General features: G+C 50.9%; 3 protein-coding genes and 2 long non-coding RNA genes across 6 annotated transcripts in view; 3 read left to right on the top strand and 2 right to left on the bottom strand.

Annotated features, from left to right (window-relative positions):
• On the top strand, nucleotides 1-6,483 carry SF3A3 (splicing factor 3a subunit 3). Its single transcript, XM_086863493.1, has 17 exons — nucleotides 1-260; nucleotides 335-382; nucleotides 501-553; nucleotides 1,011-1,116; nucleotides 1,500-1,572; nucleotides 1,936-2,027; nucleotides 2,153-2,235; nucleotides 2,585-2,723; nucleotides 3,052-3,120; nucleotides 3,474-3,541; nucleotides 3,883-3,990; nucleotides 4,197-4,266; nucleotides 4,712-4,876; nucleotides 4,988-5,098; nucleotides 5,456-5,546; nucleotides 5,858-5,913; nucleotides 6,203-6,483. Exons 1-17 carry the CDS (start codon nucleotides 165-167, stop codon nucleotides 6,278-6,280), a joined length of 1,506 nt encoding a protein of 501 aa, XP_086719619.1. The 5' UTR covers nucleotides 1-164; the 3' UTR covers nucleotides 6,281-6,483.
• LOC147649258 (uncharacterized) lies at nucleotides 3,783-16,092 on the bottom strand. The gene is made up of 3 exons (XR_015279362.1): nucleotides 15,234-16,092; nucleotides 8,301-8,495; nucleotides 3,783-7,597 (listed from the first exon to the last, which is right to left on the bottom strand). It is a non-coding gene; the product is annotated as an uncharacterized LOC147649258 (long non-coding RNA).
• On the top strand, nucleotides 7,634-11,477 carry LOC111939011 (uncharacterized). Its single transcript, XM_086863496.1, has 8 exons — nucleotides 7,634-8,109; nucleotides 8,402-8,461; nucleotides 8,909-9,414; nucleotides 9,622-9,720; nucleotides 9,894-10,047; nucleotides 10,271-10,353; nucleotides 10,937-11,032; nucleotides 11,124-11,477. Exons 1-8 carry the CDS (start codon nucleotides 7,725-7,727, stop codon nucleotides 11,382-11,384), a joined length of 1,644 nt encoding a protein of 547 aa, XP_086719622.1. The 5' UTR covers nucleotides 7,634-7,724; the 3' UTR covers nucleotides 11,385-11,477.
• Nucleotides 12,425-27,604, top strand: part of INPP5B (inositol polyphosphate-5-phosphatase B) — a 15,679-nt gene continuing 499 nt past the window's right edge. The window contains exons 1-21 of one of the 2 annotated variants that reach the window (XM_086863489.1): nucleotides 12,425-13,387; nucleotides 14,344-14,423; nucleotides 14,769-14,866; nucleotides 15,242-15,271; nucleotides 15,761-15,871; nucleotides 18,571-18,664; nucleotides 19,594-19,764; nucleotides 20,449-20,550; nucleotides 20,947-21,061; nucleotides 21,648-21,764; nucleotides 22,076-22,263; nucleotides 22,749-22,860; nucleotides 23,022-23,131; nucleotides 23,993-24,128; nucleotides 24,607-24,717; nucleotides 25,349-25,511; nucleotides 25,660-25,895; nucleotides 26,077-26,190; nucleotides 26,547-26,631; nucleotides 26,937-27,064; nucleotides 27,314-27,425. In XM_086863489.1, coding sequence (XP_086719615.1) covers nucleotides 13,331-13,387; nucleotides 14,344-14,423; nucleotides 14,769-14,866; nucleotides 15,242-15,271; nucleotides 15,761-15,871; nucleotides 18,571-18,664; nucleotides 19,594-19,764; nucleotides 20,449-20,550; nucleotides 20,947-21,061; nucleotides 21,648-21,764; nucleotides 22,076-22,263; nucleotides 22,749-22,860; nucleotides 23,022-23,131; nucleotides 23,993-24,128; nucleotides 24,607-24,717; nucleotides 25,349-25,511; nucleotides 25,660-25,895; nucleotides 26,077-26,190; nucleotides 26,547-26,631; nucleotides 26,937-27,064; nucleotides 27,314-27,425 — 2,470 coding nt within the window. In that variant the 5' untranslated portion in view covers nucleotides 12,425-13,330. Of the gene's footprint in view, nucleotides 13,388-14,343; nucleotides 14,424-14,768; nucleotides 14,867-15,241; nucleotides 15,272-15,760; nucleotides 15,872-16,119; nucleotides 16,194-18,570; nucleotides 18,665-19,593; nucleotides 19,765-20,448; nucleotides 20,551-20,946; nucleotides 21,062-21,647; nucleotides 21,765-22,075; nucleotides 22,264-22,748; nucleotides 22,861-23,021; nucleotides 23,132-23,992; nucleotides 24,129-24,606; nucleotides 24,718-25,348; nucleotides 25,512-25,659; nucleotides 25,896-26,076; nucleotides 26,191-26,546; nucleotides 26,632-26,936; nucleotides 27,065-27,313; nucleotides 27,426-27,604 lie in introns of those variants that run through there. The other variant, XM_086863490.1, reaches the window with a different exon arrangement.
• LOC147649259 (uncharacterized) lies at nucleotides 18,471-22,813 on the bottom strand. Its single transcript, XR_015279361.1, has 2 exons — nucleotides 19,972-22,813; nucleotides 18,471-18,733 (listed from the first exon to the last, which is right to left on the bottom strand). It is a non-coding gene; the product is annotated as an uncharacterized LOC147649259 (long non-coding RNA).

A 27,604-nucleotide genomic window follows, 5' to 3' on the forward strand; every position in this document is an offset into this window, starting at 1 on the left:
TGAGGGGCACGGCCGGGCCGCAGCCGCTGAGGGGCACGGCCGGGCCGCAGCCGCCTCCTGCCGGCCGCCCCGGAGCGCCGCGCAGCGCCCCGGAACCGGAACCTTCCCGCACACACGGCCGGGCCTTGCCGGGTCTTCCGGCGGTAGTGGGAGTCGTGCGCGGGATGGAGACGATCCTGGAGCAGCAGCGGCGGTACCATGAGGAGCGGGAGCGGCTCATGGACGTGATGGTGAAGGAGATGCTCACCAAGAAGTCCACGGTACGCCCGGGGCCTTGGGGAGTGCGGGAGGCCGCGTCCCGGGCCCGCGCTCACTGCCTCGGCTCTCCCCGCAGCTCCGCGACCAGATCAACTCGGACCATCGCACCCGGGCCATGCAGGACGTGAGTGCTCCGGGGCCGGGGAGGGAGCGGGCTGGGGCCGGGCCGGGCTGCCCGGAGCGAGCGGGGCCCGTCCCGGTAACGGGCTCTGCGGCGCTCGGGCCTCTCCTTTGTTCCGCAGAGGTACATGGAGGTGAGCGGCAACCTGCGCGACCTGTACGACGACAAGGACGGGTGAGTGTGCCCGGGGCCCTCGTATGGCCTGAGCGTGCCCCGAGGTTTGAATGTAAATATCTAAAGAATAACACGCGAATCGAGATGCTGTGACTAAATGCAGGGCAGGAGCCGAGTGCACCCGGGAAGCGGCCGTGTTGGATGGACACGTTTTGTTATGTTGTGTTATGTTATGTCGTGGGGAGGCTCTGGCTGCTCTGGGGGTTTGTCTGGATGTGCGGAGGATGTGGCTCCGAGCCTGGTGGGCTGGGAGGTCCCCTGTGACTCGGAGGTTTGCAGTCAGACACTGCAGCATAGACCGGGACTAAGGTTGTGTCAGTGTCACACTTGTTCTCCCTTCCCTTCCCTTCCCTTCCCTTCCCTTCCCTTCCCTTCCCTTCCCTTCCCTTCCCTTCCCTTCCCTTCCCTTCCCTTCCCTTCCCTTCCCTTCTCTCTGTTGCTGCCCATGAACTCGTAGCCTACGTAAGGAAGAACTAAGTGCCATTTCCGGGCCAAATGAATTTGCGGAGTTTTACAACAGACTGAAGCAAATTAAGGAATTTCACCGGAAGCACCCAAATGAGGTGAGTACTTCCATAGGAACAGGTGAGGTGTGCTCAGTTGGGTCCCATCCCTAAAGGAAACAGAGCTTTTGTTTCCCCGGTTTTATTGCATTAAATACAAGTACTGAGGACACGCAGCACAGCTGCTGAGGGTCAGGCAGCATGTGAGGGAGCAGTGCAGACACTCACCCTGTTCCCTGCTACAACAGGGATGTTCAGCTGAGCTGGGGTCTCACCTTTCTTGTGTTGGCTAAAACCACGCTTTTGCCTTTGTGGAAGGTGACAAAGCTCTGAATCTCTTTTCTGTTTGCAGTTTCATTATTTGCCACCTTGTGTCATTTTGTATTAATTATTCTGTGACAGGAGCAGAAGTAAATCACTGTGTGGCTTTTATCTGCCCATAGATCTGTGTTCCTATGTCAGTGGAGTTTGAGGAGCTGCTGAAGGCCAGAGACAACCCGAGTGAAGAAGCTCAGAGTAAGTTTGTAGTTTGCTCCAGCTTTGGCATTATTTAATAGGTTGTTTGATCTGGTTTTAATGTTTCAGGGCCTGACCTCCCTTTTACTAAATGAATTCTGAAAATTCTCCTGTCATCTAAATGCTCCTGAACTGCAGTCCTTGGAATGTTTGCCAGTGAGGATGCATTCCTGAGGAATGTTCTGGTGCTTGCACAGAGCAGCAGTTGGGGCTGCTCAAGGAGTGTCAGAGCATCACAGCACCTTCCTTAAGTATAAATGAGGCTTCTAGGAAAAGGCTAATTCTTTTCCAGTTCAAAACCAGTTATATAATAAGTAGGGAATATTAAGCTCATAATAAAACTTTTCATGATTTTTCCTACAGATCTGGTGGAGTTCACAGATGAGGAAGGGTACGGACGATACTTGGATTTGCATGATTGTTACCTCAAATACATTAACCTGAAATCATCAGAGGTGAATGGCTGCAGTGTGTGGGCCCAGGGATCTCCAGGCCCTGCACAGGCTGGGGCTTCTCTTTTCTGGGAACTGGATGTCAATTTGGCTGTGTATGAACTCTGACTCAAACTTTCTGTTCTTAGAAATTGGATTATATCACTTACTTATCCACATTTGACCAACTCTTTGATATTCCCAAGGAGAGAAAAAACGCTGAATATAAGAGGTGAGCCTGTCTGCCTGCCTGCTCTCTTTATGGCATTTGGTGAGAAGGAATTTGCTTCTGAAGTCTTCAGCTGCAGAGATTATAATTAACAGCCAAACTTATCTCACATAAATTGGCTCCCTGAGCTCAGTCATGTGTCTGAGCCCCAAGCAAACTTGCAATGCAGCAGAGATTCAGCTCAGAGGATGAGCATTAATGTAGCCTTGGAACTACCGTGTGAAGAAAATCCTGTGTGGAAAACTCACCTGACCGTGGTCACGTCCCTGTGCAGCATGGGAGGGAAGTGACTGTCCAAGGATGTGGTTAGAGAGTGATAATGAATTACCTGTGCTTATGATTCCCCTGCCAGGTATCTTGAAATGCTCCTTGAGTACCTGCAGGATTACACGGATCGAGTGAAACCGTTACTGGACCAGAATGAACTTTTTGGGAAAATTCAGACGGAGTTTGAGAAGAAGTGGGAGAACGGCACATTCCCGGGCTGGCCGGTGAGCAGCCTGAGCCTGGGTGATGCTCCTGTGTTTGTGAGGGGGTTGTGTGGGTCACCTGGGGGTGACCATGGCAGTGAGGGCTGCAGCTCTGTGTCACCACGGTGCAGGGTGACACTGACCTGAATTTAAAACCCAGCATAACTGATTTAAAACGAGCATTGTTTCAGGTTGGCTTATTTTGTATCTTTACTATTGCACTGTTTTCAGTTTAGTAAGAGGATTTTTCTCTGTGAAATGAACTGTTTTTCTTGAAGTTAAAATATTCTGTGGCCAGAAGTGTTGTAGTATGTCATGCAGCTCTTGCATGTGGTTTTTTTTTTGGCAGAAAGAGACCAGCAGTGCCCTCACCCATGCTGGTGCCCACCTGGACCTCTCGGCCTTCTCCTCCTGGGAGGTATGTTCCCAGTGCTCTGCACTTACTGCCACATTTTGAGCAGGTGGAAGTTCAGTCATTTGGGGCTTTTGTGTAATTTTAGTGCTCTGGTTTTGTCCCTGGCTCTGTGCTTTCTGGGAAAAACTTTGATGGTGCTGATAATTTCATTTCTCCCATTGGGGGATGTAACTTGGAAGACCTGGTTAGATTTGTCACATTCCTCATTTTCCCAGGAGGAGGGGTACAGTGTTGACAGTCCTTTCTTGAATACTGTTCATCAGAGTTTTTTTTTCATTAATAAGCTAAAGTGGACTTTATCCACATTGTATGTGTTGAACAGCTTGTCTCTTACAGTGATTTGTTTAATTGAACAGGAATTGGCCTCCCTGGGGCTGGACAGGTTAAAATCAGCTTTGCTGGCTCTGGGGCTGAAGTGTGGCGGGTAAGGTGCAGTCTTTGTAGAGTTCCTTTCAGTTTCTGAGGTGTTCCTGTATCACATTTCTTTCTGGGATACTTGTGTGGTTATCTCTGTTGTACTAGAATCACCTTAATGATGTTTGAAAGATAAAACATTAAGAGCCAAGCAGTGAGATCTGCTGCTGTAAACTGGTCCTGTATGGGAGTCTCTGGTACAGCAGACTTTGACTTGAGGAGTGGGGACAAAGATAAAAGGAATCTCATGGTTTCTTAAAAGCTACATTTAGAATTTTATTGCATGAATTCACATAGTTCTCAGGAATAGTAAAACTGCAGTCAAGACTAATCCCTTCCCTGCCTCTGCAGGACTCTGGAGGAACGTGCTCAGAGGCTTTTTAGCACTAAAGGCAAATCCCTGGAAGCTCTTGATCCTTCCTTGTTTGCTAAGAATCCAAAGACAAAAGGAAGCAAAAGGTGAGTTCTTAGAGGCCATTCTGAGGCTGGCAATGTTCTGTCCTCTTGGATGAGGAGTATTCTATAGTCACCACTCTTGTGTAGCTAGGACAGAGATCCTGGAGTATTAGAAGCGTTTCATGTTGGACCAAAAAGTGCTGAACCAAACAGAAGGTATCAGAGCTGGGCATGTGCATTTTTTAATGAAGATTCCTCCTCTGTTTCAGAGACACTGAGAGAAATAAAGATCTTGCATTCCTGGAAGCTCAGATATATGAGTACGTGGAAGTTCTTGGGGTAAGAATTTTGTTTTTAAGCTTTTTATTTCAGAGCTGTCAAACAGTGACTGGAATGTTGTACTCATCTTTATGTAGTGCTTTTATAAACAGCATCACATAAGTGTGCTGCACCACATTGTTTTGTGCAAAAGTCACACAGTATTGCAAACCTTTACTTGATCTGCCTTGCCCCTTGCCTTCAGTTTTGGGGGATTGTTTTCAGGAGGATGGCTGCTGCTTATTGAAAGTGGTAGTAGGTGATACAAGGTTTCATTCTTTGCAAGGAGGAAATGTCAGGGTACTAAAAACTGAAATTATATGGCTGAGTAAGGTGGGAGTTCTCTGCTTCACACTGGTCTTCTGTTTTCTCCCTCTACACTGAGGAAATTTTTTGCTACAAGAGTTTGCCTTGACATTTTTGCTGTCATGGTGTGTGGACAATCCCTTCCTTTCTCTCACTCCAGGAACAAAGACACCTCACCCACGAGAATGTGCAGCGTAAGCAGGCACGGACAGGGGAGGAGAGAGAGGAGGAGGAGGAAGAGCAGATCAGTGAGAGCGAGAGTGAAGATGAAGAAAATGAAATCATTTATAACCCCAAAAATCTGCCTCTTGGTTGGGATGGGAAGGTAACCCAGACTATCAGGCCTCGAGAAGTGGGAGAGGTCACTGACTCCATGCTGCTTCTCTCTTTGAGTTTCTTTGCCACACAGCCTAATTTCATGTCTCCTTGCCTGCAGCCCATCCCTTACTGGTTGTATAAACTCCATGGTTTGAACATCAACTACAACTGTGAGATTTGTGGTAACTACACCTACCGAGGGCCCAAGGCGTTCCAGCGGCACTTTGCAGTAAGTGGCATTCACTGCAGGAACAGCCCTACTGCATTCATTCAGCACCTCTGCCATGTGGGCCTGAGCTTGTGCTGCAGGGCCATGCAGCAGGACCCAGAGATCGTTTTAGCATACAGAGATCTCTGTTGCTCATGCTGTACCATCCCTGCCCATTTGAACACCCATTCCCATGCTCAGGTCTGATGGGTGCAGTGTGGCTGTTGATGGCTGCTGGTGTTACTGTCTGCAGGACAAGAAAATAATGTTTTTGTAGAGGCCTGTGTATTTTGTACCCTGTTCAGATGTCACTTGTCTTTTGTGCTCCTTGTGGAGGATGCGGTGTTCCCTCTCACACTGATCTCATCTCTCCCCCAGGAGTGGAGACATGCCCACGGAATGCGGTGCCTGGGCATTCCCAACACAGCACACTTTGCCAATGTCACACAGATTGAGGATGCAGTCTCGTGTAAGTAGTGATGGCACAACAGGGAGCATGTGAAAGAGCACCACCTTTTCTGAAGGAGTGGCTTTGGACCTTGGTCTCGTGTCCCATCCTGAACAATCCATATAAAGACTTGTTTGCTGCAGTTCAGTGCCTTTCAGTAACCACACAATGAAATGATAACTTTGTAATGGATGTTAGATCCATTCCTGGACTGCTAAAGTGACCCTGTTTTAATGGAGAGGGGGAAAAAAGCTCATGTGTATATTTTACTGGATTAAAAGACAGTATCTCGAGGAAAGTGGCATAGATCCTGTTTGGCTTTGTGTTTGCAGTGTGGGCAAAGCTGAAACAGCAGAAGGCTTCAGAGAGGTGGCAGCCTGATACAGAGGTGAGCAGTAAGAGGCATTCAGTGTCTCCACTCCTGTGTCGATGGGAACCCCTTGCTCCTGGGTGTGAGCAGTGTCCTCACTTACACTGGTGCCTTTTCCTAAACTTCTGTTCCAAAGCCATTTTTCAGCAGTGTGCAGGGCAAGAGTGGGAAGTAAAATCTCCCAGGACCTGCTGGCAGATCCACTGCCTGCCTTCCTGGCAGAGGTTCTGGCTGGGTGCTCATGTTCAGTGGCTGCTCTTGGAGCTAACATTTGAGTGTTGTTTCTAAACTGTTGGTTCTGTTCCAGGAGGAATATGAGGATTCCAGTGGGAACGTGGTGAATAAAAAGACTTATGAAGACCTGAAGCGCCAAGGGCTGCTGTAGCTGTCCCCAGATGAAGGATCTCACAATTGCAGAGAGTGGATCTGGCAGCAGCTCTGACTTCTTCATTGTCTGGATTTTGTATGTGCATGGATATAGATTTCAAGAATACTTTATAGAGTCACTTTCTAGTAAGCCCCTTAGACTTGTGACATTGTTTTATATTAAAAAATACCTTGAAAAATAAAGTCATTGTAATTTAGGAAGTGCCAAGAGCCTTGTCTTCTTTTGTATGGTGTAAGAGTTTTGATTACAGTGTGTTTAAAATACTTTTCACACAGCTGTCAGAAACCATTCCTTCTCTCATTTCCACTCTGCTGGAAATGTTTATGGTGAGGGTTTTTTATCCTCTGAAGCACATGGACACTGACAGGTACTGGTCTTGTTTCTAGATCTGGGTGTGAACTTGTGGTTTTCTTCACAAAATGAGCTCACCTGACTTACAGAACTGTTTTTACCTTGGGTCTGTCTCCCTAGGGAGTTTTGGCCATTGTTTTTTTCAGGGAATTACCAAATGAGCTCCAGGTTCAGCTCTGGGGTGATTTCTGTGGCACTGCTGTTGGCTTGAATGACCTGGTAGGTGGTTCATGTGCAGATCCTTCTGAGGTGCAGGAGGATGGAAATGGGAACACTTGCTGTGTTTAGAGGTGCCTGGTGTGGCACCAGGAGCACCCTTGGCACCTGGACAGCTCAGAGGTCTGTACCTACCCCATGGATTCATGATACCTCAAGAATTGCAGGTCCGTTGTGCAGAGGCCACTCACATCACACATGGCAGTGGCAGTTGTGCCCCCCAGTCCCCTGAGTGCACTGGTGGTTTGTGTGATGTGTCCATCCTCACATGCCCTTTCTCCATTGCTGCTCAGGACCGTTTGTGTCTCTGCTGCTGTGGAGCCGCTTGTGACGCTTCCCCGGGGCTTGGCTGGCAGGGGTGGGGCTGGGCTGTGGGGCAGGTGCCACAGCAGCTGCTCAGAGGAGCTCCTGCAGTCACTCCCGCAGTGCTGGCAGTGACTGCAGGAGCGCTGGGGCTTCAGGGATAGGCAGACAGGTGAGTCAGTGCTGTGGGCTCTTACCCTGCCTGGGGGGGAAGGTTGTTCTGGGATGAGGCCATGTCAGGCAGATGTTGGTTCCTTGCCTGCCCTGGGGCTGGACTGGCACTGGGCTCAGTAAGGATGTCCAGAGCTGTTCTGGGTGCTGGCTGGGCTGGTTGGCAGGGTGAGGTGCCAGCTGGCTCCGTCTTTACAGTCACTGAGGGAACAGCCTTGGAGGTCTCTGAATGAGCTTCAGCCCCTCCAGGTCCTGGGGGAATGGTGACTCAGCCTAAATCATAAAACAGGAGGGGAGCATTACCATTCTCCTTGGAGAATTTGGCTTTGGAGCCTGTTTGGAGTCACATCTCCACCATTTCCTTAGTAAAACAGGTAAACATTTGGAATGCAAATAGAGGATGGAGAGCCAGATCACATCTTCATTTGCAGCAGCAGCAGCAGCATGGTGGCACTTTTCACTGTGTCACCCTGGCTCCTGCTCGTGGCAGGGCTGTGCTGTCTCTGGGCTCCAGGGAGGGTTGTTGCCACACCAACAGCACACACAGCTCCCCAGGGCTCCTGCTCCCCATCAGCAGCCGCAGCAGCCTCGGTGCATTTGGGGAGTCTCTCAGGAGGGGCTGACAGGTTGTCCTGGGGCTGAGCACTGGAGTAGAGCACAGAGCTGCACAGGGGTGTCCACCCTTGGGGGAGCAGCTCTGACAGTCCCTCCTTCTGCCAGGTCTGGCTGCAGCTGCTGGTGGATGAGGATGGCTGGACACTGGTGGCTCGTCCCCCCAACTCGAGGTAACGGGGCTCTGGTGCAGCACAGAGAGCAGTGTCTGTCTGTCTGTCTGTCTGTCTGTCTGTCTGTCTGACCCCATCCTACATCCATCTCTGCTCCAGCTGTTGGGGGCTGTGCCAGAGGCCTCCCTGGGGTGAGGGGTGGCTGCTGGTCACCGGGGGCTTTGGGAAGGTGGAGGAGTGTCCCTGCTTACCTGTTTCAAGGATGAGATGCCTGTGCTGCTGGAGGCTCTCTGGGCTGTGGGTAAAGCAGACAGCAGGTGTGGTGCTCTCAGCCATTCCCACTCCATTCCAGGCTTGCTGCTCTGCATCTTGGCTCTTCAACTCTGTCTTCAGGACTCTCTTGCCACAGCAGGTGAGTTCTGTATCCAAAAGGGAAATCTGGAGGCCTGTGGGGAGAGGGGCAAAGGCAGTGTGGTGCACCGGGAACTTTGTGTCTGTCCTCTCCAGGCTGTGCTCTGTAGGACAGAGCTGCAGAACACGTGAGGAACCTTTCCTCATGGTGTGGCCCCCATAAAAACCTGTTTTTCCCAGGCAATATGGCTGGAAGTGGGAGGGAGAGGCCGCTGCTGTGCTGGGCTGTTGGCTCTGCCCTGATCTGGGTGCCCAAATGGTGGCTGCAAGTGGACCCTGTTGGACACATCCTGTCACTGACTGCCATTTCACCTCCCAGCCACAGTGTGACAGATGCTTCCCACAGGTCCCTCTGGACTGTGCCATGGCTCAGGAAGGGACACAGAGCTCACTGAGCAAGTTTTTCCTTGGTGTTTTCTTCACCAAGCAGGAGCTTTTTGTTTTTCAGTGCACAACACAGCTGCCAGTACCACGGTGACGGCCACCAAGAACACCTCAGCAGCCACCAAGAACACCTTGGTAGGGGTGGTGACCACCAAGAAAGCCTCATTGGTGGCTGTGACCACCAAGAACACTTCAGTGGTCACGCAGAATGCTGCAGTGGTGGCGGTCACCAAGAACACCTCGGTGATAGCCATGGCCACCAAGAACACCTCAGCGGCCACCAAGAACACCTCAGTGATGGCCATGGCCACTAAGAACATCTCAGTGGCCACCAATAACACCTCAGTGTTAGTCAAGGCCACCAAGAATGCATTGGCAGCTACCAAGAACACCCCGGTGATGGCCATGACCACCAAGAATGCCTCAGCAGCCACCAAGAATGGCTTGGTGGTGGTGGCATCTACCAAGGAAGCCTCGGCAGCCACCAAGAACACCTCAGAGGTGATGGTCACCAACAATGCCTCTCTGGTGGCCACCAACACCTCTGTGAAGGGAGCAGAAGAGACAATGGTAAGGCAAGGAATGGAAAGAGGGTCATTGCTGGGCTGTGGCAGCCCTAGGGACAGTGTGACTTGCCCAGCCGGCCACTCACAAGATCCAAGAATGCCATGGGAACATCTCCTGTGGTGGAAGGGAGCACAGTGGGTGGCCAGATGAGGCTGTGGTTGGGTCAGCTAGGAGGCTTTGCTGCAAGGTGACACCCTGGTGTCTCTGCAGCAAACGTGCCAGAGCTTCCAGTGCTCCGGAGAGAGGTGTTACCAGGACGCAGCCCATACCAACAGAACAACCACCTGCCATAATGAGACCTACTGCGAGGTATGGAGATGCAAGGGGGCTCCAACAGGGGAAGCCTTCTCTTTTTCTCAGGAACCCACAGTGCTCTAACAAGTCTGTGTCCATCTCCCTTTCCAATCTGACAGTCCCTCAGTTATTTTTGCTCCTTTATGACAGCACCTCTTCACACTCCTTTTATCCTTTGCCCGTTGCAGCTTTATCGTTTCTCCAGCACAAACTACACAGCCAGGTGCAGCGGTGGGTGCAGCGTGGAGCCGTGCAGCACCAACAGCAGTGTGAGCAGGCAGCAGTGTGCCCTGGAGTGCTGTGCTGGCCCTCTCTGCCTGCAGCTCAACGCCAGCGCCTATGGTATCGCCCAGCTTCGTTCTGCGGTAGAGATGGGAGATGGGTGGGGAGAATCGTGGAGGGGCTGTGGCTGCACCTCTGCTGCTCTGTCCTTGGAGCTGGGCGAGGGGCAGGGTGGCAGCTCTGACTGCTGTGTGAGCAGTGCTGGTGAATCTGGCCCTGTGTGGCTGTGGAGGATCCCGTGTGGGCTGTGGCCAGCCTCACAGGGCTCCTCGTGTGTCTGCAGGTGACCTGCCACCCACCACCACCAGCACTGTGCCACTGACAACCACCACCACCACCACCACCCCCCGGCCTCCCCCCCAGAACGTAGGTACTGCAGGAGCATCCGTGGGTTCTGGGATGGATGAGCTCCCACCTGAGCACGGGACAGGGAAAAGTCCCTCCTCCACTTCCCTTATGGGGTAAAAAGCTGACTCTAGAAGGGCAACAAGTCCTGAAGGAGCACTGGAAATCCATACTGAGCCCCATCCAGTGGGCCTTATCCCTGTTCCTCAGGCCTGTTCCCCAGAGCAGTGCTTGCATCAGCTCACACAGTTCCACCTGACCATGGGATGAGCCTTCCTGCAGCTGCACGGAGGGTGCAGGACCCACCAGGCTCTGCAGCCCTTTCCTGAGTCTAGTGGAGGGGAAGGTGCTTGTCTTTGCAGAGCCCTCTTAAGAGGAAGGAAAAAGAGGCTTGAAACTTGCTTGCTCTGCTGGTCTTTCAGTAGTTTCTTGCAGTTTCAGAATACTCCTTTATCTCTGGATCTAAAAAGCCTGAGAGCACAAATGCCAGCAGAGCAGAGGGGGGTGGAGAGGAGCCCTCGGGACTGAAGGGCTGTCTGAAATGCAGTTTTTGTCCAATGAGTCTGATGGACAGATGGTGTCTCCCCGGTCCTTTCTCTCACAGGGCAAAGTGTGTGCAGCATTTTCCTGTCATGGGGACGAGTGTTTCAAAGACAAGAAGACCTTCACTAGGTGCATTTTGGGGCAGGACTTCTGTGAGGTATGGCCTGGGGCTGCAGAGCATTGTGTTCCTGTAATGCCAATACTAAAGGCTCGGCATGACCCTCAGGCTAATGTCTCTCTCCTTCCAGATGAAGAAGATGGGCTTGAATTACATGGCAGGATGTAGCAAAGCCTGCAAGGCTGCCAAACCAGTCTGTGCTGGTGGGATGAAGGCTGCCTGCTACCTGGAGTGCTGCCCAGCCACCCCAAAAGCCAGCTGTCTGAGACTGGATGGCAAAGTTCACGTCAATAGTGCTGGGCAGGTGACACTGGCCCCGATCCTGGAGATCATGGCATGTGGGGTGGTCCTTCTCCTGAATTACTGGGTCTCCACTTCCCTCTGGGGTTAGATGATCAGGTGGCTTCACAGCCTCTCCTGTAGCATCAGTAGGATCCCGCCGCTCTCTGACTTCAGCCAAGGTTGCTAGCAAATGCCCTCTGTGCTGTCTCTGTCCCTCCAACAGCACGTCTGGGGCCCTTTGCATCTGCTCATGGGCAGCTGCCCACCCTTGGGGGTCACTCTGCTTGCCCTACACAGGACCCTGCTGTTGATCCTAAAGCCCCCTTAAGCTGCACTCTGAATCCCACACCATCCCAGGATGGGTGAGTCCTGGCATGTCAATAAATTTTAAGTACTTGAAAACAAGATTCCCCTGTTTCCCAGAGGAAACACATTTAATCTGTGCACTTAGAAATCTACATCAAGGGATTTTACTGTACTCTGCCCAAACCCTGTAGATCTGAGAGACCTACAAGCTATTTGTGGATCCTGGGAGTGGTGCACTCTTGGCCTCTGGGCTGCTGGAATGGGGGACCTCAGGAGTTGGAACAAGAGGGTATTAGGGCTCCTTAAAACCCAGAAAATTCTGCATTGACTGAGGCACAGGGGCTGCTCTAATCAATGACCTGCTTGTGGCACCGTCTCCCTGCACCCCCTCTGACCTGTTAGTTCCAAAGTGCTCTGGCAGTGAAATGTTTCTTGCCTGTGTACTAACATAGTAACTTTATGTTTCATCTCCCAGTCTTAGGCAGGGAAGTGGGATTAATCCAAAAGCATGTCACATTTCAGATGATTCTGTTTCACATCTGTGGTTCTCTGCTGCTACAGGCAGAGTCCAGAGGTGAGCACACAGAGCATGGAGCTGGCCAGGCACAATTACCTGCAGTCCATGCACTGCCACTCACACATGCCCGGAGCTGTTCCCTGCCTCCACTGTCCTCTGCTGCCATCGGCTCCTTAGAGAAAAGACCACAAAATATTAAAACCTTTGTGTCAGCCCCCTTTGGTGCTGGTGCTTTGAGTGTGGCTGAACACAGTGTGACCTGTGGGAGGACGAGAGAGCTGGGCTGGGTAGATTTGAGCCCTTGGATCCTCGAGTACTTTCCCAGCAAGAAGGTGGAGCTGGGCCTCATGGAGCACTGCCAGCCCTGACGGGGTGGATGTGGGGCTGCATGAAAAACACATCATTCTACCCCAGCCGGCCCTTGCCACGCTGCAGTGCCTGTTCTGCTACAGCCAAACCGCAGCTCAGCCTTTGGGGGGTGTGTTTACTTCGTCTCAGGCCAGTGTCAGTGTATTCATGTCAAGGGTTCTTCTGTCTCAAGAACACAGCTCAGCAGCACAATTCTTGTAAGGTTTGGTGCTTAGAGTAGCGTTTTCAGACTGTTCCCTTGCCCTGTGCACCTTGTTGGTGAGCAGAGAGGAACTGGGAAGTGTTTCAGAGCTGTCCCTGACCGAGGGGACACTCGAGTTTTCCCTGTCTTTCGACCTACATCTCGTATATCTGTGCAAGTAGCTGATTTAGCCCAAACCCCGTCTCTACAGTGCAGAAGGCTCTGGTGATATTTTACAGCATTCAGTCCCACACTTCGCATTAATTTATTTGAAGAATAGCCCGGCTCCTGCGTTGGGTCATCTTGAAATTCAACCAAGAAATAATTCAAGGCGCTGCTGAAAATAAGAGCATCTCGCGATTTTCCATGGAAATGATCCTTTCCCACATCTGCCGACCCGAGAGGTTCCCCCTCTCAGTCTCCCCTTCCTTCCGGGAGGGGCCAGCCGGGGGCGCGGGGCTCTGGCAGGGCCGGGCCGGGCCGTGCCTCCCCCGTCCTTCTCATCCCTGCGTGCATCATCGGCTGGGCCGTGCCGAGCCGCAGCGCTCCCACCGCCGCTTCCCGGAGCAGCCCCGTTATTTCCGGCGGCTCCCGGAGCGGGGCCATAACGGAGCGGCCCCGGTGGGGGGAGCCGCGCTGAGAGCTCCCGGGAGAGCTCCGGGTCCCGGGCAGCGGGGCGGAGATGGACCAGTCTGTCGCCATCCAGGAGAGCCTAGCGGCGGGGGCGACCTGCCGGATCGTATCCTTTGATCGGTGTCGCTGTGCCGCCGCGTTCCCAGCTCCGGGCTGTCCCCGTGGCTCCCGGCTCCGGGCTGTCCCCGTCATTCCCAGCTCCGGGCTGTCCCCGTGGCTCCCAGCTCCGGGCTGTCCCCGTCATTCCCAGCTCCGGGCTGTCCCCGTCATTCCCAGCTCCGGGCTGTCCCCGTGGCTCCCGGCTCCGGGCTGTCCCCGTCACTCCCGGCTCCGGGCTGTCCCCGTGGCTCCCGGCTCCGAGCTGTCCCCGTGGCTCCCAGCTCCGGGCTGTCCCCGTGGCTCCCAGCTCCGGGTGTCCCCGTCATTCCCAGCTCCGGGCTGTCCCCGTCATTCCCAGCTCCGGGCTGTCCCCGTGGCTCCCAGCTCCGGGCTGTCCCCGTCACTCCCAGCTCCGGGCTGTCCCCGTGGCTCCCAGCTCCGGGCTGTCCCCGTGGCTCCCAGCTCCGGGTGTCCCCGTCATTCCCAGCTCCGGGCTGTCCCCGTCATTCCCAGCTCCGGGCTGTCCCCGTGGCTCCCAGCTCCGGGCTGTCCCCGTGGCTCCCAGCTCCGGGCTGTCCCCGTGGCTCCCGGCTCCGGGCTGTCCCCGTCATTCCCGGCTCCGGGCTGTCCCCGTCACTCCCAGCTCCGGGCTGTCCCCGTCACTCCCAGCTCCGGGATGTCCCCGTCATTCCCGGCTCCGGGCTGTCCCCGTGGCTCCCGGCTCCGGGCTGTCCCCGTGGCTCCCAGCTCCGGGATGTCCCCGTCACTCCCAGCTCCGGGCTGTCCCCGTCATTCCCAGCTCCGGGTGTCCCCGTCATTCCCAGCTCCGGGCTGTCCCCGTCACTCCCGGCTGCGGGATGTCCCCGTCCCCTGCGGTTTGTTCCCGCTGCTCCCTCCCGCCGATCCCCACACTGATCCTGTCCCCTGTCCCCTCCTTGTGGCGCTCCTTGACGGCGGCTGCAGGCGGTGCAGGGCCTCCTGCCGTCGGGGGACACTGTGGAGAGCCGGCTGCTGGGCCTGGTGGAGAGCCGCGGGCAGCACGCGTGGGTACCGGACCGCGCCTCGGGGCGGGCGGGGAGAGCCCGAGAGAACTCTGCGGGTGCCCCACGGGCCTCCACAGCCACCCGGGAACCCCCTCCCACGGCAAGGGCTTTCCCCCGGGGTGCCGTAGGGCCGTGGTGTTACGGGTGGTCCGTGAGCAGCCCCAGGCCCGTGAGCTGCTCTGCTCTGGCAGTGCTGCCAACGCGTTCTTTAGGTGATGGGGCGAGCACGTGGGTGGGCACTCGCTTGAGGAGTTACTTTGGGATTTGCACGAGGTGCTGCTGGCTGGGATGGGGTCTGTGTGCCAGAACTGAGGAGCTGCCTTCGTGTCTGCTCTGTGCTTGCAGGATCTATGTGTACACTCACCGGCGGATGGCCATCACAGCGGAGGACGTCTGGCTGGAGAGAGTCATCCCCATCACAGATGGGTTTGCAGTGGAAGAAGGTACTGACACACTGTGGTGGCTCAGTGGCCAGTTCCAAAGAACGGGATGAAGGGGTTTGGAGTCCATATTCTGCTCTTCTGCTTCCTGAAATTTGCAATCTATTCTGCCTTCACATTTTTTCAACTGTTTGTTATTCTTGGTGAAACTTGTGCATCACATGGCATCTCTGGCGGGGCCATGTGAGGAGCAAAGTACCCATGTCCCACCAGGCCCCAGCCACTGCCCCTGCCCAGCAGCTTTGTTCTGCCTGCCTCTGTTCCTGCAGGGAATGTTTGGAGGATGGAGAGGTTGCCGAGCTCACTAATCTCAAAATATCAGTGTGATCTGCAAATGCATTGCTTAACTTTCAGCTGAACTTTGTCTTACCTTTGCAGTTGTGCTCGACAGTGACCTTCACGTCATTGGTGAGTTCTGAGGTTGCTTCGGTGCTTGCATTAGAGATGCTCTGGGCCCTGGGCCAGCTGCACGCAGTGGGGCAGGACTGGGGGGTTCTTTGTCCCGGGGGAGCTGGCTGGGGAGGGGTTGTGCCCTGCGGCTCCTGGGGAAGTTGTCATGCTGCTGTCCATTGTTAGCTGCTGCTAATGAGCATCGCCAGCCCCACTCAAGCGAGGGAACTAATTTTCTGTATGTTTTTAAACTGCTACTGGAAGATTAATTATTGTCCCTAACCAGAATAATTTTTTTTTTTATAAAAGATGATTTTTATATCTTAAGCGGCATTCTCATGTAAAATTTTGGAAAGAAACATGGCAAGAAGGCATGGGGAGATGTCGCCAAAGGCTGCGTGCATGTGTACACCCGCCTCTGTAGAGCGGAGAAACGCTCAGTTTGTGACGGCTTGTCAGCACAACCCACAGGAGCTCTTTCTTAGCTCTTTCTCCCGATGTCCTCAGGCTCGGACGTGACCGTCCAGATCAGCTCAGCAGGCGATCGACTGACAGTGCAGCTGCCCTTCGGCTCCCACACGCGCACGTTCCTGCAGGAGGTCGGCAGGTGCAGCCCAGGTAGGAGCTCCACGGTGCGGATGTGGCGGTGCCTTCGGCTCCGGCGCTGCGTCTGTCCCGCCTTGGCGTCTCCTGCCCGAGCTCGCTCGGCGCTGTGGCGGGTCGCGATTCCCCACCGCAGGCAGCTCGGCAGCGACCGTCCGCGTTCCGGGGGGCAGAGGCGGCTGCTCCGTGCCGCAGGCGGCGGCGGCTCCGCGGGCCCGAGGCCGGCCGGGCGCGGGTGCGGCTCCCGGGGGCGGGCCGGGGCGGGCCGGGGCGGGCGCTGGGGCCGGCCCGGGGCCGGGGTGGCCGTGGCGCCGAGCTGCGGCGATGTCCCGCCGAGGTGAGCGCGGGGACCCGCCGGGGTGGGCGGGGGGGCCGCGCTGCCCGGCCGGAGCCCGTCCGGGGAGGCTCGGCCGGGGCAGGGCTGAGCGGCCGCCCGGAGCCCCGCGGCTCGGCCGGGGCCGGGAGGCGGAGGGGCAGCTCCGTCGCGGCTTCCGCTGCTCCCGCGGCGCTCCGGGGCCGCTCCGGGGCGGGCGGCGGGCGCGGAGCCGCTGCCGGGCTCTGCTCGCCGCCGCTCCGGTGCCGCTGCCCGTCCCGAGTGGCCGGGTCGGCTCCGCCGGGCGGGCCGCGCTCTCCCGGTGCCTCCTCCGCTGGCTCCGCCGCTGCCGGTGCTCGGTGGCGTTCCCCGCTTGGCAGAGTGCAGAAGTGTGAGAAGATTCAGAGCTAAAGCGTTTCCTGGAAGTCAGTGTGGGGTTCAAAACCCGACTGTTGGCATTTTGCTGTATCCTTTAGGCCGGATATCGTGCTCTCGTTGCATGAAGCCTAATTTAATTCTCCCCATTGGACGCTAAGCATGAATCCTGTTTTATCCGGGAGATATGATACATTTTCCTGCTGTGCTACAATGTCACTGCACATTTTTAACATTGATGCCTTTATTACTGCTTGAATCTCATTTAACTGGAAATCCTGTGCAATTGAGATCTCCTGTAATCTCTGCATGTTGCTCTGTATTTCTGTGCTCAGTTCAATTATCAGACGGGGTCATTATTCCACTTCACAGTGCTACCATATAGATCCCTCTGACTACAGAAATCTGTGGCTAGACATAAATTTAGCTAAAGGAAACAGCCCTTTGCCAAAGCTAATCTCTTTCTTAGGAGAATCCTACCTAAAACTGATTTCTGCCCATGAGGTTAGAATGCAGGGAGTGATGGATAACTCTGATCTGTGGATCAGGTAGTAGTTGTGCCAGCAACAGGCTCACACGTCTTTCCATTCTGCAATAACGCCTTCTGCATACTGCTGAGTGGTATGGGCCCATGTTGCTAATAAAGCCTGGAAATCTGCTTTCTTCTTGGCACAAAAGTAACCATTGTCCATTGAGGCGAAGGTTCAGTTTGGTTCCCATCACTCACTCTCAAGGGATGTTGCATGGTTGTTATTGGGAGACCTTGCAGAGATCCAAGGAGTAGTAATTAAGTTCTCAATGGAGAAACTGCTGTGTCCCAGGTCCCTAGGCCCACACTTCCCATTGCATCTCTGTGTGCTCCTGGTCAATTCTGCTTCATTTGAGCTGTGTGATCTGCAGTGTGTTTGCAGTCATGTGCTCTTCTGCGTCCAAGCTCTGATAAATCCTCTTACACTGTCTATTCTCAGAAGGCTCTTGGGCAGAGGAGGTTTTCCAGGCTGAGAATCTGGCCACTTCTTGCTATCTGGTTTGTATCCTGAGGGCCTGGGTGAAGCACTGCAAGTTCTATTTCTGTTTTGTGCTCTTGTTCTGCAGAATGTTCTGTGACAGCAATAACATCTTAATTTTTTCTGGGTTGTGTTCACTGGAGGAGAAGCTCAGCTGAATGCCTAGAACCCAACAGTCTTAATATTTCTACATCATCATCATTAGATTTGTGAGCTAAGGAGCATGATTTTAAAATTTCTGGTTTTGCGTCTTAAACACAGAAACCTCTCCCAGAATCCTCTTTTTTAACTGTTATTTTGCAACTTGTAGGAGCAGAATATTGTAAATGAAACAAAATGCTGAAAGACTGGTCAAATTTTGCTAAGGTAGTGTGATGTGTTTAGTGTCAGTCCCGTGGTTAGTTTGATTTGTAGCAGCCCTATTAGTGTTTTAGGAATGTGCAGCTTGCATTGAGGCAGATGTTTCTGCTGAGGTTCAGTGGGTCTGTGAGTCTTTATGGCCCTCCAGGTGCCTTGCTGGGTATTTGCAGATAGGTAGAAACCCTTTAAATGGTACTGTGGGGTTTGTTTGTTTTCCCCTTCCCCCCCACCCCCCCTTCTTTGTACTTCCTGTCTTGCTTCAGAAAGGAAAAATCTGCTATTAACATAAGTGTTTCAGATTCCTGGGGTAAAGCCCTGGATTTTGTGCTGCTAAGTCCTGCTTCAGCTTAGCTGTAAAGGACAGCCAGCAGCAGGTGCTCCCACAGAGGACAGAGTTCTGCTGCTCTCTGTGGCTCCTGTCGTTTCTTCTTCTGCAGGGGAAGCTGCAGCATCACAGAACAGCTGGGTCAGAGTAAGCTGAATCTGTCAGATAGCTGAAAGAGAGACTGTGGGGTACTTTGTTTTTCCACACAAATCTAAATTATTTTCTGCCCACAGATTTTTGCCAGTGTTTACATAAGCATGTTGATAAATTGAAGAACACTTTGTGTTTAAAATGAAACTTTCTGTTGTTGGTTTGTTGTTTTTCTTTTTTCCAGAAGCGGTTGGCTCTGAAGGGGTCAAACAAAATGGAAAAAAAGCTGCAGTCAGTCAGAGCTGTAGCCATGACAGCACTGATAGAAGCATTCCCAGGTCAGTGCACGCAGGTGGGGGGGTCTAGAGCAGAAGCTGGCAATTTTTTGAGATGAGAATCTGGAGGTTCTAATTAAGAGAAAACAAAGTACAGCATAAGCATGCTGTCAAAACATTAGCAGAAATTTCATCCCACTCCCTCAGAGACAATCCTTCCAGTCCCCTGTTTGGGCATATTTTGGCTGTTTAGCGGGACAAGACTTGCTAACATTGTTTATTTTGAATTCAGAGAGTTTTGGCTTAGAGCCACTGTGTCTCTCATAGATACTCTCTGAAAATGTTGCAGTTTCATTTTCCAGTTCCCAGGACTTTGTGGACTCTGATGCAAAGCATTCCGAGTCTGTCCGTGTGCTGTCCTTGGCACTGGTATGCAGGTTGCTGACCGTAAATTTATACCATCCAATTGCTGGTGGGAATTCCAAGCTGTGGCATTGTTCCTTTGCAAAAGGAGTCTGCAGAGCCAGGAGACACAAAGTAAAGCCACCTTTACCTCCACCCACTGTGGGCAGAGCTGGAAGATTTCCACCAGAAGGTTTTATAAACAAACACAGTTCTTCATTCTCTGGCTGAGGTCAGAAGGGCTGAGCAGAGGCAGAGGGAGATGAGATTTCCCTCTCCTTGCTCCAGTAAGCAGGGAAGATGTACAGGTTTTTGTCATTTTCCAGGTGTGAGTAAGGCCTGCTCTGCATCAACAGGCTGCACCAGGATGGTGAAAACCATTTGCTATTTTAGTTACTTAAACTGGTTTTATCTGGAGATCTCAACCCTGCTAAGAAATGCTCTTTTCAGTCTTCTTGGCTTATCCCAAATGTTACCTGACTTTAGTGAACAGACAGAAAAATGCGAATTAAGGCCTCGGTGGCAGAAATATCCTAGTTAGGGTGTGGGGATAGCCTGGGCTTCATCTGCGGTTTTGCTTTCATTTGCAGGCAAAACAAACTCAAGCCTGAAATAAGAACTGAACAGGTTCGGGCCTCTCGTGTCATGGCTTCGAACAAGGCCGCAATCTTATCAGAACCAAAGTTTGGACTCAGAGATACTATTGTTAAATCTCAGCTTGTACAAAGGGAGGACTCCTACACACACATCCAGAACTACAGGTAATGATCACTCCTGAGAAGAACTTTCTGTTATGGGTTGTAACTTGGCACGGGTTGTCAGAATAACTCATCTATTATTTCATCCCTCGTCCCCACAAACAGCAAATTCTATAGAAAAGTATGATCCATACTTTCCAGAACAATTTTCTTTCCATGTTTAGGCACAAGCAAAGCAGAATTTTCATTCATGTCTCTAACAAGACTTACCTCATGGTTCTTGTGGAGGAAATGGCCTTTCTGAAATCACTTTTTTCTGTGCTTATTTTAGACAGTGTCTGGAAATGCACCAGCTCTGTGCACTCCAGTCCTCTCCCTCTCCATTTCTGTCCACTGCTTATCCATATAGTTGTTCCAATAAGCTCATAAGAAAGAGCTTGAGTAAAATATATAATTAGAACCAAAACTGTTTGAAACAGTTTTATGTGTCTCATTCTGTGAACTTATCATTTCAACCTGCTACTGCACAGCAACAGCCTTATTTTTGTTTTATAACACTTTGTATCTGTCCTTCCGTAAAAATGTGTCTGTAAAGGTGCAGCTGTAGTTAAATCATTTTAGGGATTTAAACTTTGTTTTCCCGGGCAACATGTCAGTTGTATGGACCATTATTTCCCTGGTTAATAGCAGTGCTATTTCCTGGGCTCTGCAGCTGGCAGCTCAGGGATTCTGTCACTGTCTTTGCAGGGTTTTTGTCGGGACATACAACGTGAACGGTCAGTCTCCCACAGAGAGCCTCCAGCCTTGGCTGAGGTGTGATGCTGAGCCTCCAGACATTTACTGCGTGGGGTGAGTGCCTGTCCCTGCCCATCCTCACAAACCTGGGCTGTGCTGGCAGATCTGTCACCGGAGGAGTTCAGCCAGGACACCACAGGAATGTTGGCACTGGTGCAGTGCATTGCACAGCTCCAGGGTGGGTGTGTCCACAGCCGGTAAGGGTTGTTGGTCTGGTAGGGTTTGGCCTCTCAGTCTGACAAAATCCTTAATGCCATTTGATATAATAATGACAGTAATTTAGCTTTACATTTAACATACATCTATGAACACTGAATTTGAGTTTTCAGTTATAAATTTCAGCTATTAATTTCAGTTATTAATTTAATGAGTATTAGCTGATTTAGTTCTTTCCCAGAGAGGGGGCTGGACAGTTATAAACAAGTGCATGGGTTCCTTCCTCTAACACAGTTTCCAGGAGCTCGATCTGACTAAAGAAGCCTTCTTTTTCAATGACACACCGAAGGAAGAAGAATGGTTTAAAGCTGTAACTGATAGTCTTCACCCAGATGCCAAATATGCAAAGGTAAATGTGGCTTTTGAGGAGGTTTGAGTGTGGAATCATTTTCCACTTGGCTCTTTTCCCTTTGCTTTCTCTTGTTCTCAATAGCTGTGTCTTCAGAAGCTGTGCAGGTTCTGTAGGCAGTGTGCTGAGGCAGGGGCAGGATGGAAACAGAGCCAGGCTTCCCCATTTAAAGGGAGCTCCTGCTGTCTTGGGGAAGGAGAATAGGAAGTTTTGTACCTTCTTCCCTGTCTGCCTACAATGTATGGTGGAATTAATTATGACGGCATTTTGGTAGGAATACTGCTTATGTTTTAGTTCTTGCTCCATAGGTCTGCTTCTTCTCTTTTCTCTGTTGTTGAAGGGAATCTCCTTTCATGAGCTTGTGTCTGTGCTGTAGCTCTTGCTTTGGGCTTCAGCTTCCTTTACTGATGTTGCTCCCAGCTTCTTCCTGGGCTGTGCTGCTGGGGGCCTGTGCACTGTGAGTCCTGCTGGTGCACTGAATGATCCTGAAACTTTCTTTTTGGTGACTCATATTATAGATGGATGTGCCTTCTCTCAGCAAACCTCCTCCATTACAGCATTGAATGGACCAGGGTCTGTTTTTCAGGTGAAACTTGTGCGCCTCGTGGGGATCATGCTCCTGTTGTATGTGAAGGCAGAACTTGCTTTGAACATCTCTGAGGTGGAAGTTGAGACTGTGGGAACTGGAATCATGGGGAGGATGGTAAGAATGGCAACCATGCATGAGAAGGGGTGAGATTTGGAAGAGCTACCCTCCTTGGATGCAATGGTTATTCCTCCAGCTAAGGGCTGTGGCTGCCTCTAGAAGCAGATAGTCCTGTCCCCGTGCCAGCTCAGGGCACAGCAAGAGGGAACTGCCAGGTGCTCACCAATGTTCAAAGCAGAAATCATTAATTAGGATGTTTTTTCTCTGGAATGAAACAATCTGTCTCAAAGTCTTCTGGCTTGTCCACTGCTAGTAACTCATCTGCAGTGTAGAAGCTTCTGACCAATGTCTTTGCCTTTCTCTTTCAGGGTAACAAAGGTGGTGTTGCCATCAGGTTTAAATTCCACAACACCAGCATGTGCATTGTGAATTCTCACCTCGCAGCTCACACGGAGGAATACGAGCGGAGGAACCAGGACTTCAAAGACATCTGCTCTCGGATGCAGTTCTGCCAGTCGGATCCAAATTTGCCCCCTCTCACTATTGGCAAACACGAGTACGCTTCCCATCTGGCTGTGGGAATCATGGCATGTGCAAAGGAGAGCTCTGTGGATGTGCTGGGGGGTGAGGAGGGGGGCTCAGCGGCATAAACGTCAGCTGAGGGGCCAGAAAAGCTTTCCCTGGTTTGCACAGGGCTCATCCACACTGTTCTGTCACTTTGTGCTCTCCCAAGCCTTGTTTTATTCTCAAGCCTGGAGTGTGGATGGGGCAGGAATAAGCACTGAGTTCCCCAGCTGTGGAATAGAAACAGCACTAGCCATTAAGGGACAGTGACAAGCATGCAGAACAGTGATTAATAATGGCAAAAATTGTAAAGGTAGCTGCTCTTTTAAGTTTTCACTGTTGTTATTCTTGATGAGAGCAGCTCATCAGAGGGGTTGTGATGGGGAGAGTCCAGAGCTGCAGAATGGAGCTGCTGTCCATGGCTGGCTGCGCTCTGGGCAGCTCCAGGCCTCTGCACATTGTGGTGTTCTCTTTCAGTGTGATCCTATGGTTGGGGGACCTCAACTATCGTTTGGAGGAACTGGATGTGGCAAAAGTGAAGCAGCTTGTAGAGGAGAAAGCATTTCTAGAGCTTTGCCAGTATGACCAGGTACTGATGTCTCACCTACCTGCATGTGGTGCTGAGGGTGCTGGGTACAAACCACACGACTCCTTGACCTTTTCTGTGCTCAATGTCTCCCTCTTACTCCACATGGAAATTGTGCTTGGGATTATCCAAAATTAAAGTTTTCATCTTTTCTTCTTTTGTAGCTGAAGAGACAAATGAAGGCAAATGCAGCCTTTGAAGGCTTCACAGAAGGAGAGATCTCTTTCCAGCCAACATACAAGTATGATACTGGCTGTGATGACTGGGACACAAGGTACAGTGATTGTCTCAGATGTAATGCTACAAATGGTTGATGGAAATAAAAACAAGGCTAAAAAATATTGCAGATCTAATGTCTGTAAATAGGAACAGTTCTGAGATTATTTCTGCTTCTCTCCCTTCTCTCCAAAATTCGTCTCCTGTTTACATCTATTTGCATTGTTTTTCTTCCACAGCTATTTGTCAGATACTCCTGCTATTTTCTTCCCCAGTAATAATCCTATCAGGTTTCCTCTTAGAGGTGTACAAAGTTAATGAATCCTTTTAGCTAGTTTAATTCTTTTTTGTCTGGTTCATTGTTTTTTTTCCCCAAGCAAAATTTTTAGGATCTCATTTTTGCTGATCTCTCCTGTACCTACTCAGGTGAGACCAGCCAGGGTTGACATGGAGTCAACTATGCTGTTCTTCAAAAGCCTGCAAGAACCATCCTTCTTGTAATGCTCTATACACAGAGCAACTCCTCTAGTCTTAGCAAACCAGGAATTTCAGCTGCAAGTGCAGAAATTAAATCTGTGCAGCTGCCAGTGAAAACAATAAATGCAAACTTTAAATGTAGAGCCTGACTTTTTATTTTTATGGCTCTCATAGTCAAAAATACCTGAGAATTGCTTTGGATGTTAATTGTTTCTTGCACCTTTGAAGAACCAGGAAGTAAAGCATGAGCCACAGATACCTTATAGTAGACACTCAAACATTTCATATCTATGCAAAGAAACTGTTAAAATTACCACTTTGATAGACAGTGAGCTCCAGGCCATGGCAGGAAACCCTGATCTCTGGGTGAGCGATGTTCTGCACTGTGTTGTTACTGCATCTGCAGTGTGCCTGGAAATGGTGATTTTCCCCTCTGTTTTAGTGAGAAGTGTCGCGTTCCAGCGTGGTGTGATCGGATACTCTGGAAAGGACAGAACATTGCCCAGCTGAGCTATCGCAGCCACATGGCTCTGAAGCTCAGTGACCACAAGCCAGTGAGCTCTGTGTTTGATATTGGGGTAGGTATGTCAGTGCTGGATGAAGTAACTCTGCTGACCTCATCCCCTGGGTGCTGATTTCTCTTTCCTGCTTTTGTGGCATCCAGAGAACAATGGTTTGAAAGGTGGGCTGGTCAGATATGGAGATTGGATTGTTGATCATAGTAGGCAAGGGCTGTGTAAATGATACTGCAGTTAACCTGAGTATCTGTCGGTGTTCTTTTGCATAGTGTGCTGTCAAACTTCTTATTTTTTTCTGAGGGGAAAAAAAATGGTTGATCTAGTACTGACTGACTTTTGTTATTTATGGCAAGGTCTTTTACTGTTGGATCATGAGAAGACCTTGGAGATGAGTAATCCAAGCAGCTCTGCCCATTCCCTGTGTTGTATACTCTAGTGTGCTGCTAAAATCAAATTCCTTCCCATGTTTCCAGCTGTGTTCCAGCTGTCCTGCAGAGGCACAGTCAATGCTAGCTGGTCCAGTGTGTGTCTTTTTCAGGTGAAGGTTGTGAATGAAGAGCTCTATCGAAAAGCCTTTGAGGAAATAGTCCGCTCCCTGGATAAGCTGGAGAATGCCAACATTCCCTCGGTCACCCTGTCCCGCAGAGAGGTAGGGCATGGTCATGTGCCAGCATTCCCTGAAGGAACTGAGCAGCCCTAGACCCCAGCAGTAGAAGATTCATCCTAGACCCTTGGGTCTGGTTCCAAAAAGTAGAGTATTTTGACTTCCAGCTGCTCTCTGTTTACAAGCCCTAGGAATCTCTGTTCCTATTTAGATGCTGGTGATTTCCATTCACAGTCCAAGGCTGAAACACAGGGTGTGTCATTCCCTGAGGTGGGAGGAGAGAAAGTAAAACGGTGGTTTGTGACCCTTGATCTGATTTGTGCTTTCAAACATAAAATGTAAAATTGCAAGGATCTGGAGAAGGTCACAAACCAGCATTTGCTTTGTGTGTTGGGACTATAAAGATAAGCCCAGGGGACATTTGAGGCTACAGCTATCTCATTCTTAATTTTATTGTAGTTATTTGAGGGCAGCATTTGTTTTAAAGGGCCCCCGACACAAAGGATTTTGACATTCAGAGTAAGCAAGTGTGATCCTGTGCAATCCTGGAAGAGATGGGAGTGGGAGCAAGAGGTTAATCTAGTTGTCTTGCAGCTTAATAATTAAACCATAGGACAGGAATTGCTGCTCAGCAAGGTGGAATTGGCTGATGATGTTGACTGTCATTTGTTTCTAGATCTGTTTTGAGGACGTTAAATACATGCAGCTGCAGGTAGAGAGGTTTACAATCCGCAATGGCCAAGTGCCCTGCCAGTTCGAATTTATCAGCAAACCAGATGAGGAAACCTACTGCAAGGAGTGGCTGACTGCTAATCCCAGTAAGGGCTTCTTGCTCTCAGGTGAGCTCCTCCTTGTTTGTCTCATATTAATGAGCTGATATTGTCCCCTTCTTGCTTAGCTCCCTCTACACTTCTGAGAGTGCTGTGCCTGTTTGCAGGCTTAATGCTGGTTGTAACTGAGTCTGGGTTTTTTATCATCTTCTGGCAGATGCTGAGATCACAGTTGAGCTGGAGGTGTTTGTTAATAAATCAACAGCTACTCGCTTAAACTCTGGAGAGGAAAAACTTGAAGATATCTTAGTCTTGCATCTTGTCAGAGGGAAGGATTATTTTCTATCCGTAACAGGCAACTATTTGCCAAGTTGCTTTGGGTCTCCCATCCATACACTGTGTTACATGAGGGAACCAATCCAGGACATGTCAGCAGAATCCATTCGGAGACTTGTGAGTTAAAGACAAGATTCCCTTCCAAACACACAAGAGCATTAAAACTAGATGCTAAGGCCTGTCTGTTTTTATTAAGAAGTCTCAATTCTCAGGTATAGCCCTTGTGAAGTATTTTTGCTGAGCTGAATAAGAACTACCTTTTGTTTGTCTCCCTCCTGCCCACACTGCCGTCCCTCAGACCTTGATGCCAGTAGACATGAGTGATGACTCTGCCCAAGCTGAAAAGCCCATGGACATCCCAAAAGAGCTGTGGATGATGGTGGATCACTTGAATCGCAACGCTTCCCAGCAGGTTGGCACTGGAAATACAAAATGAGATGTTTGCATTAGGTTAAGTTTTGAAGAAGATACTGGTAATGGCAATCACCACAAGCTGGTGTTTGGCCAAAGGCCATGGGAGATAAGTGGTCCTGATACCCCAGGTTGTACTGTTTGGTGCTAGTGACCCTGTCTACATGTTCAGGCATCAGCAAGTGCCCTCCACACTGCTCTTACTGCAGTGCCACAGCCTTCCTAGAGCTGTTTGTGCTGATATTTGGGTGATAACCACCAATTTGGAGAGACTTTCCAGGCAGATTATAAGGACATTGTTCCATTTACCCAAAGTTCTTCTATTTTCCTTGGACTGATAAAGGGTTGTCTTTGCAGGAGGACCTGTTTCAGCAGCCAGGCCTCAGATCTGAATTTGAGCAAATCCGAGATTGTTTGGACAAGGGAATGTATGATACTTTCCGTATCCTTTTAGACTGATGCCCGGGAAGGCTCACTATGCCAGAGTGCCAAAACTGGAAGAGGTTTTTATGCTGCTGTCTCTCCTCCTGGTGTAACTGAGCTCTGCATTTCCTCGTGGCTCTGTGTCTTCCTCTGCTGAGTCCTGGTGATGCCAATGAATTAAACAAGTGCCCAAATGCTACCAGCAGCAGCTTGTGTGGAGACCAGGGGATTAACCCAAAGCTGCGAGCTGTAGGCAGAGTTCTGGGACAGCTAACCAAAAGTTCATTCAGAAATAGGACTGTTCCTTAACCATGTTTGGATCAGTGGGCAGCAACCACTCAGTGGCAGAGGCACTGCTGCTTTTCCTGGAGAGTCTGCCCGAGCCTGTCATCTGCTGCAGGTTCTACAGCTCCTGTCTGGAGAGTGCCAGCAACTACGGGCTGAGCTGCCAGGTACTGCTGGATTCCCTGAGGGACCAGCTCTGATTCCAGAGGTGGGGAGGCAAACTGCTCTCTGGTACACCACTCACCAGGTTTTGCTCTCAGTAACTTAATCCTCTGTTAATGGAAATGATCTGGAGCTGGTGCTTCTGGGTTATAAAGAGCTGTTGGCACTTGCAGACAGGGGGATTTTGCGGGTGGATGCAGCTGGAAGGCATTGCTGTGTCTGCAATATAAATGTTGGTGTTTTTCCCTCCTCAGATTATCTCCAATCTACCAGTGTGCCACAAAAATGTGTTTAAATGTCTGATGGCATTTCTACGAGAGCTACTGAAGAATTCAGGGAAAAACCATTTGGATGTGAATATTCTTGGTAAGGCAAGCAAAATAACCCTCTGTTCAGAGAAGCTGCACGGTTAGGGCAACAAAACACTTCATACCTGAGTGCAGTCATGGCTTGTACTGCTTTGAACCTTTTATTGTAAGTGAATATTCCATAGAAGAGCAGGAGATGTGGGGATCACCAGCTTTATCCTGTCCCATTCCCAAGCC

Source organism: Cyanistes caeruleus, chromosome 26, assembly GCF_971803275.1.
Source record: "Cyanistes caeruleus chromosome 26, bCyaCae1.hap1.1, whole genome shotgun sequence".
Classification (NCBI taxonomy): domain Eukaryota; kingdom Metazoa; phylum Chordata; class Aves; order Passeriformes; family Paridae; genus Cyanistes; species Cyanistes caeruleus.

Bases quoted from the DNA above. Each gene is read 5' to 3' on its own strand.
- SF3A3 (XM_086863493.1), top strand. From the start codon at position 165: ATGGAGACGATCCTGGAGCAGCAGCGGCGGTACCATGAGGAGCGGGAG. The intron at 383-500 runs GTGAGTGCTCCG...TTTGTTCCGCAG, and splicing joins GCACCCGGGCCATGCAGGAC to AGGTACATGGAGGTGAGCGG. The intron at 4,877-4,987 runs GTAACCCAGACT...CCTTGCCTGCAG, and splicing joins CTCTTGGTTGGGATGGGAAG to CCCATCCCTTACTGGTTGTA.
- LOC111939011 (XM_086863496.1), top strand. From the start codon at position 7,725: ATGGAGAGCCAGATCACATCTTCATTTGCAGCAGCAGCAGCAGCATGG. The intron at 9,415-9,621 runs GTAAGGCAAGGA...GTGTCTCTGCAG, and splicing joins AGGGAGCAGAAGAGACAATG to CAAACGTGCCAGAGCTTCCA. The intron at 10,048-10,270 runs GTATCGCCCAGC...GTGTGTCTGCAG, and splicing joins GCTCAACGCCAGCGCCTATG to GTGACCTGCCACCCACCACC.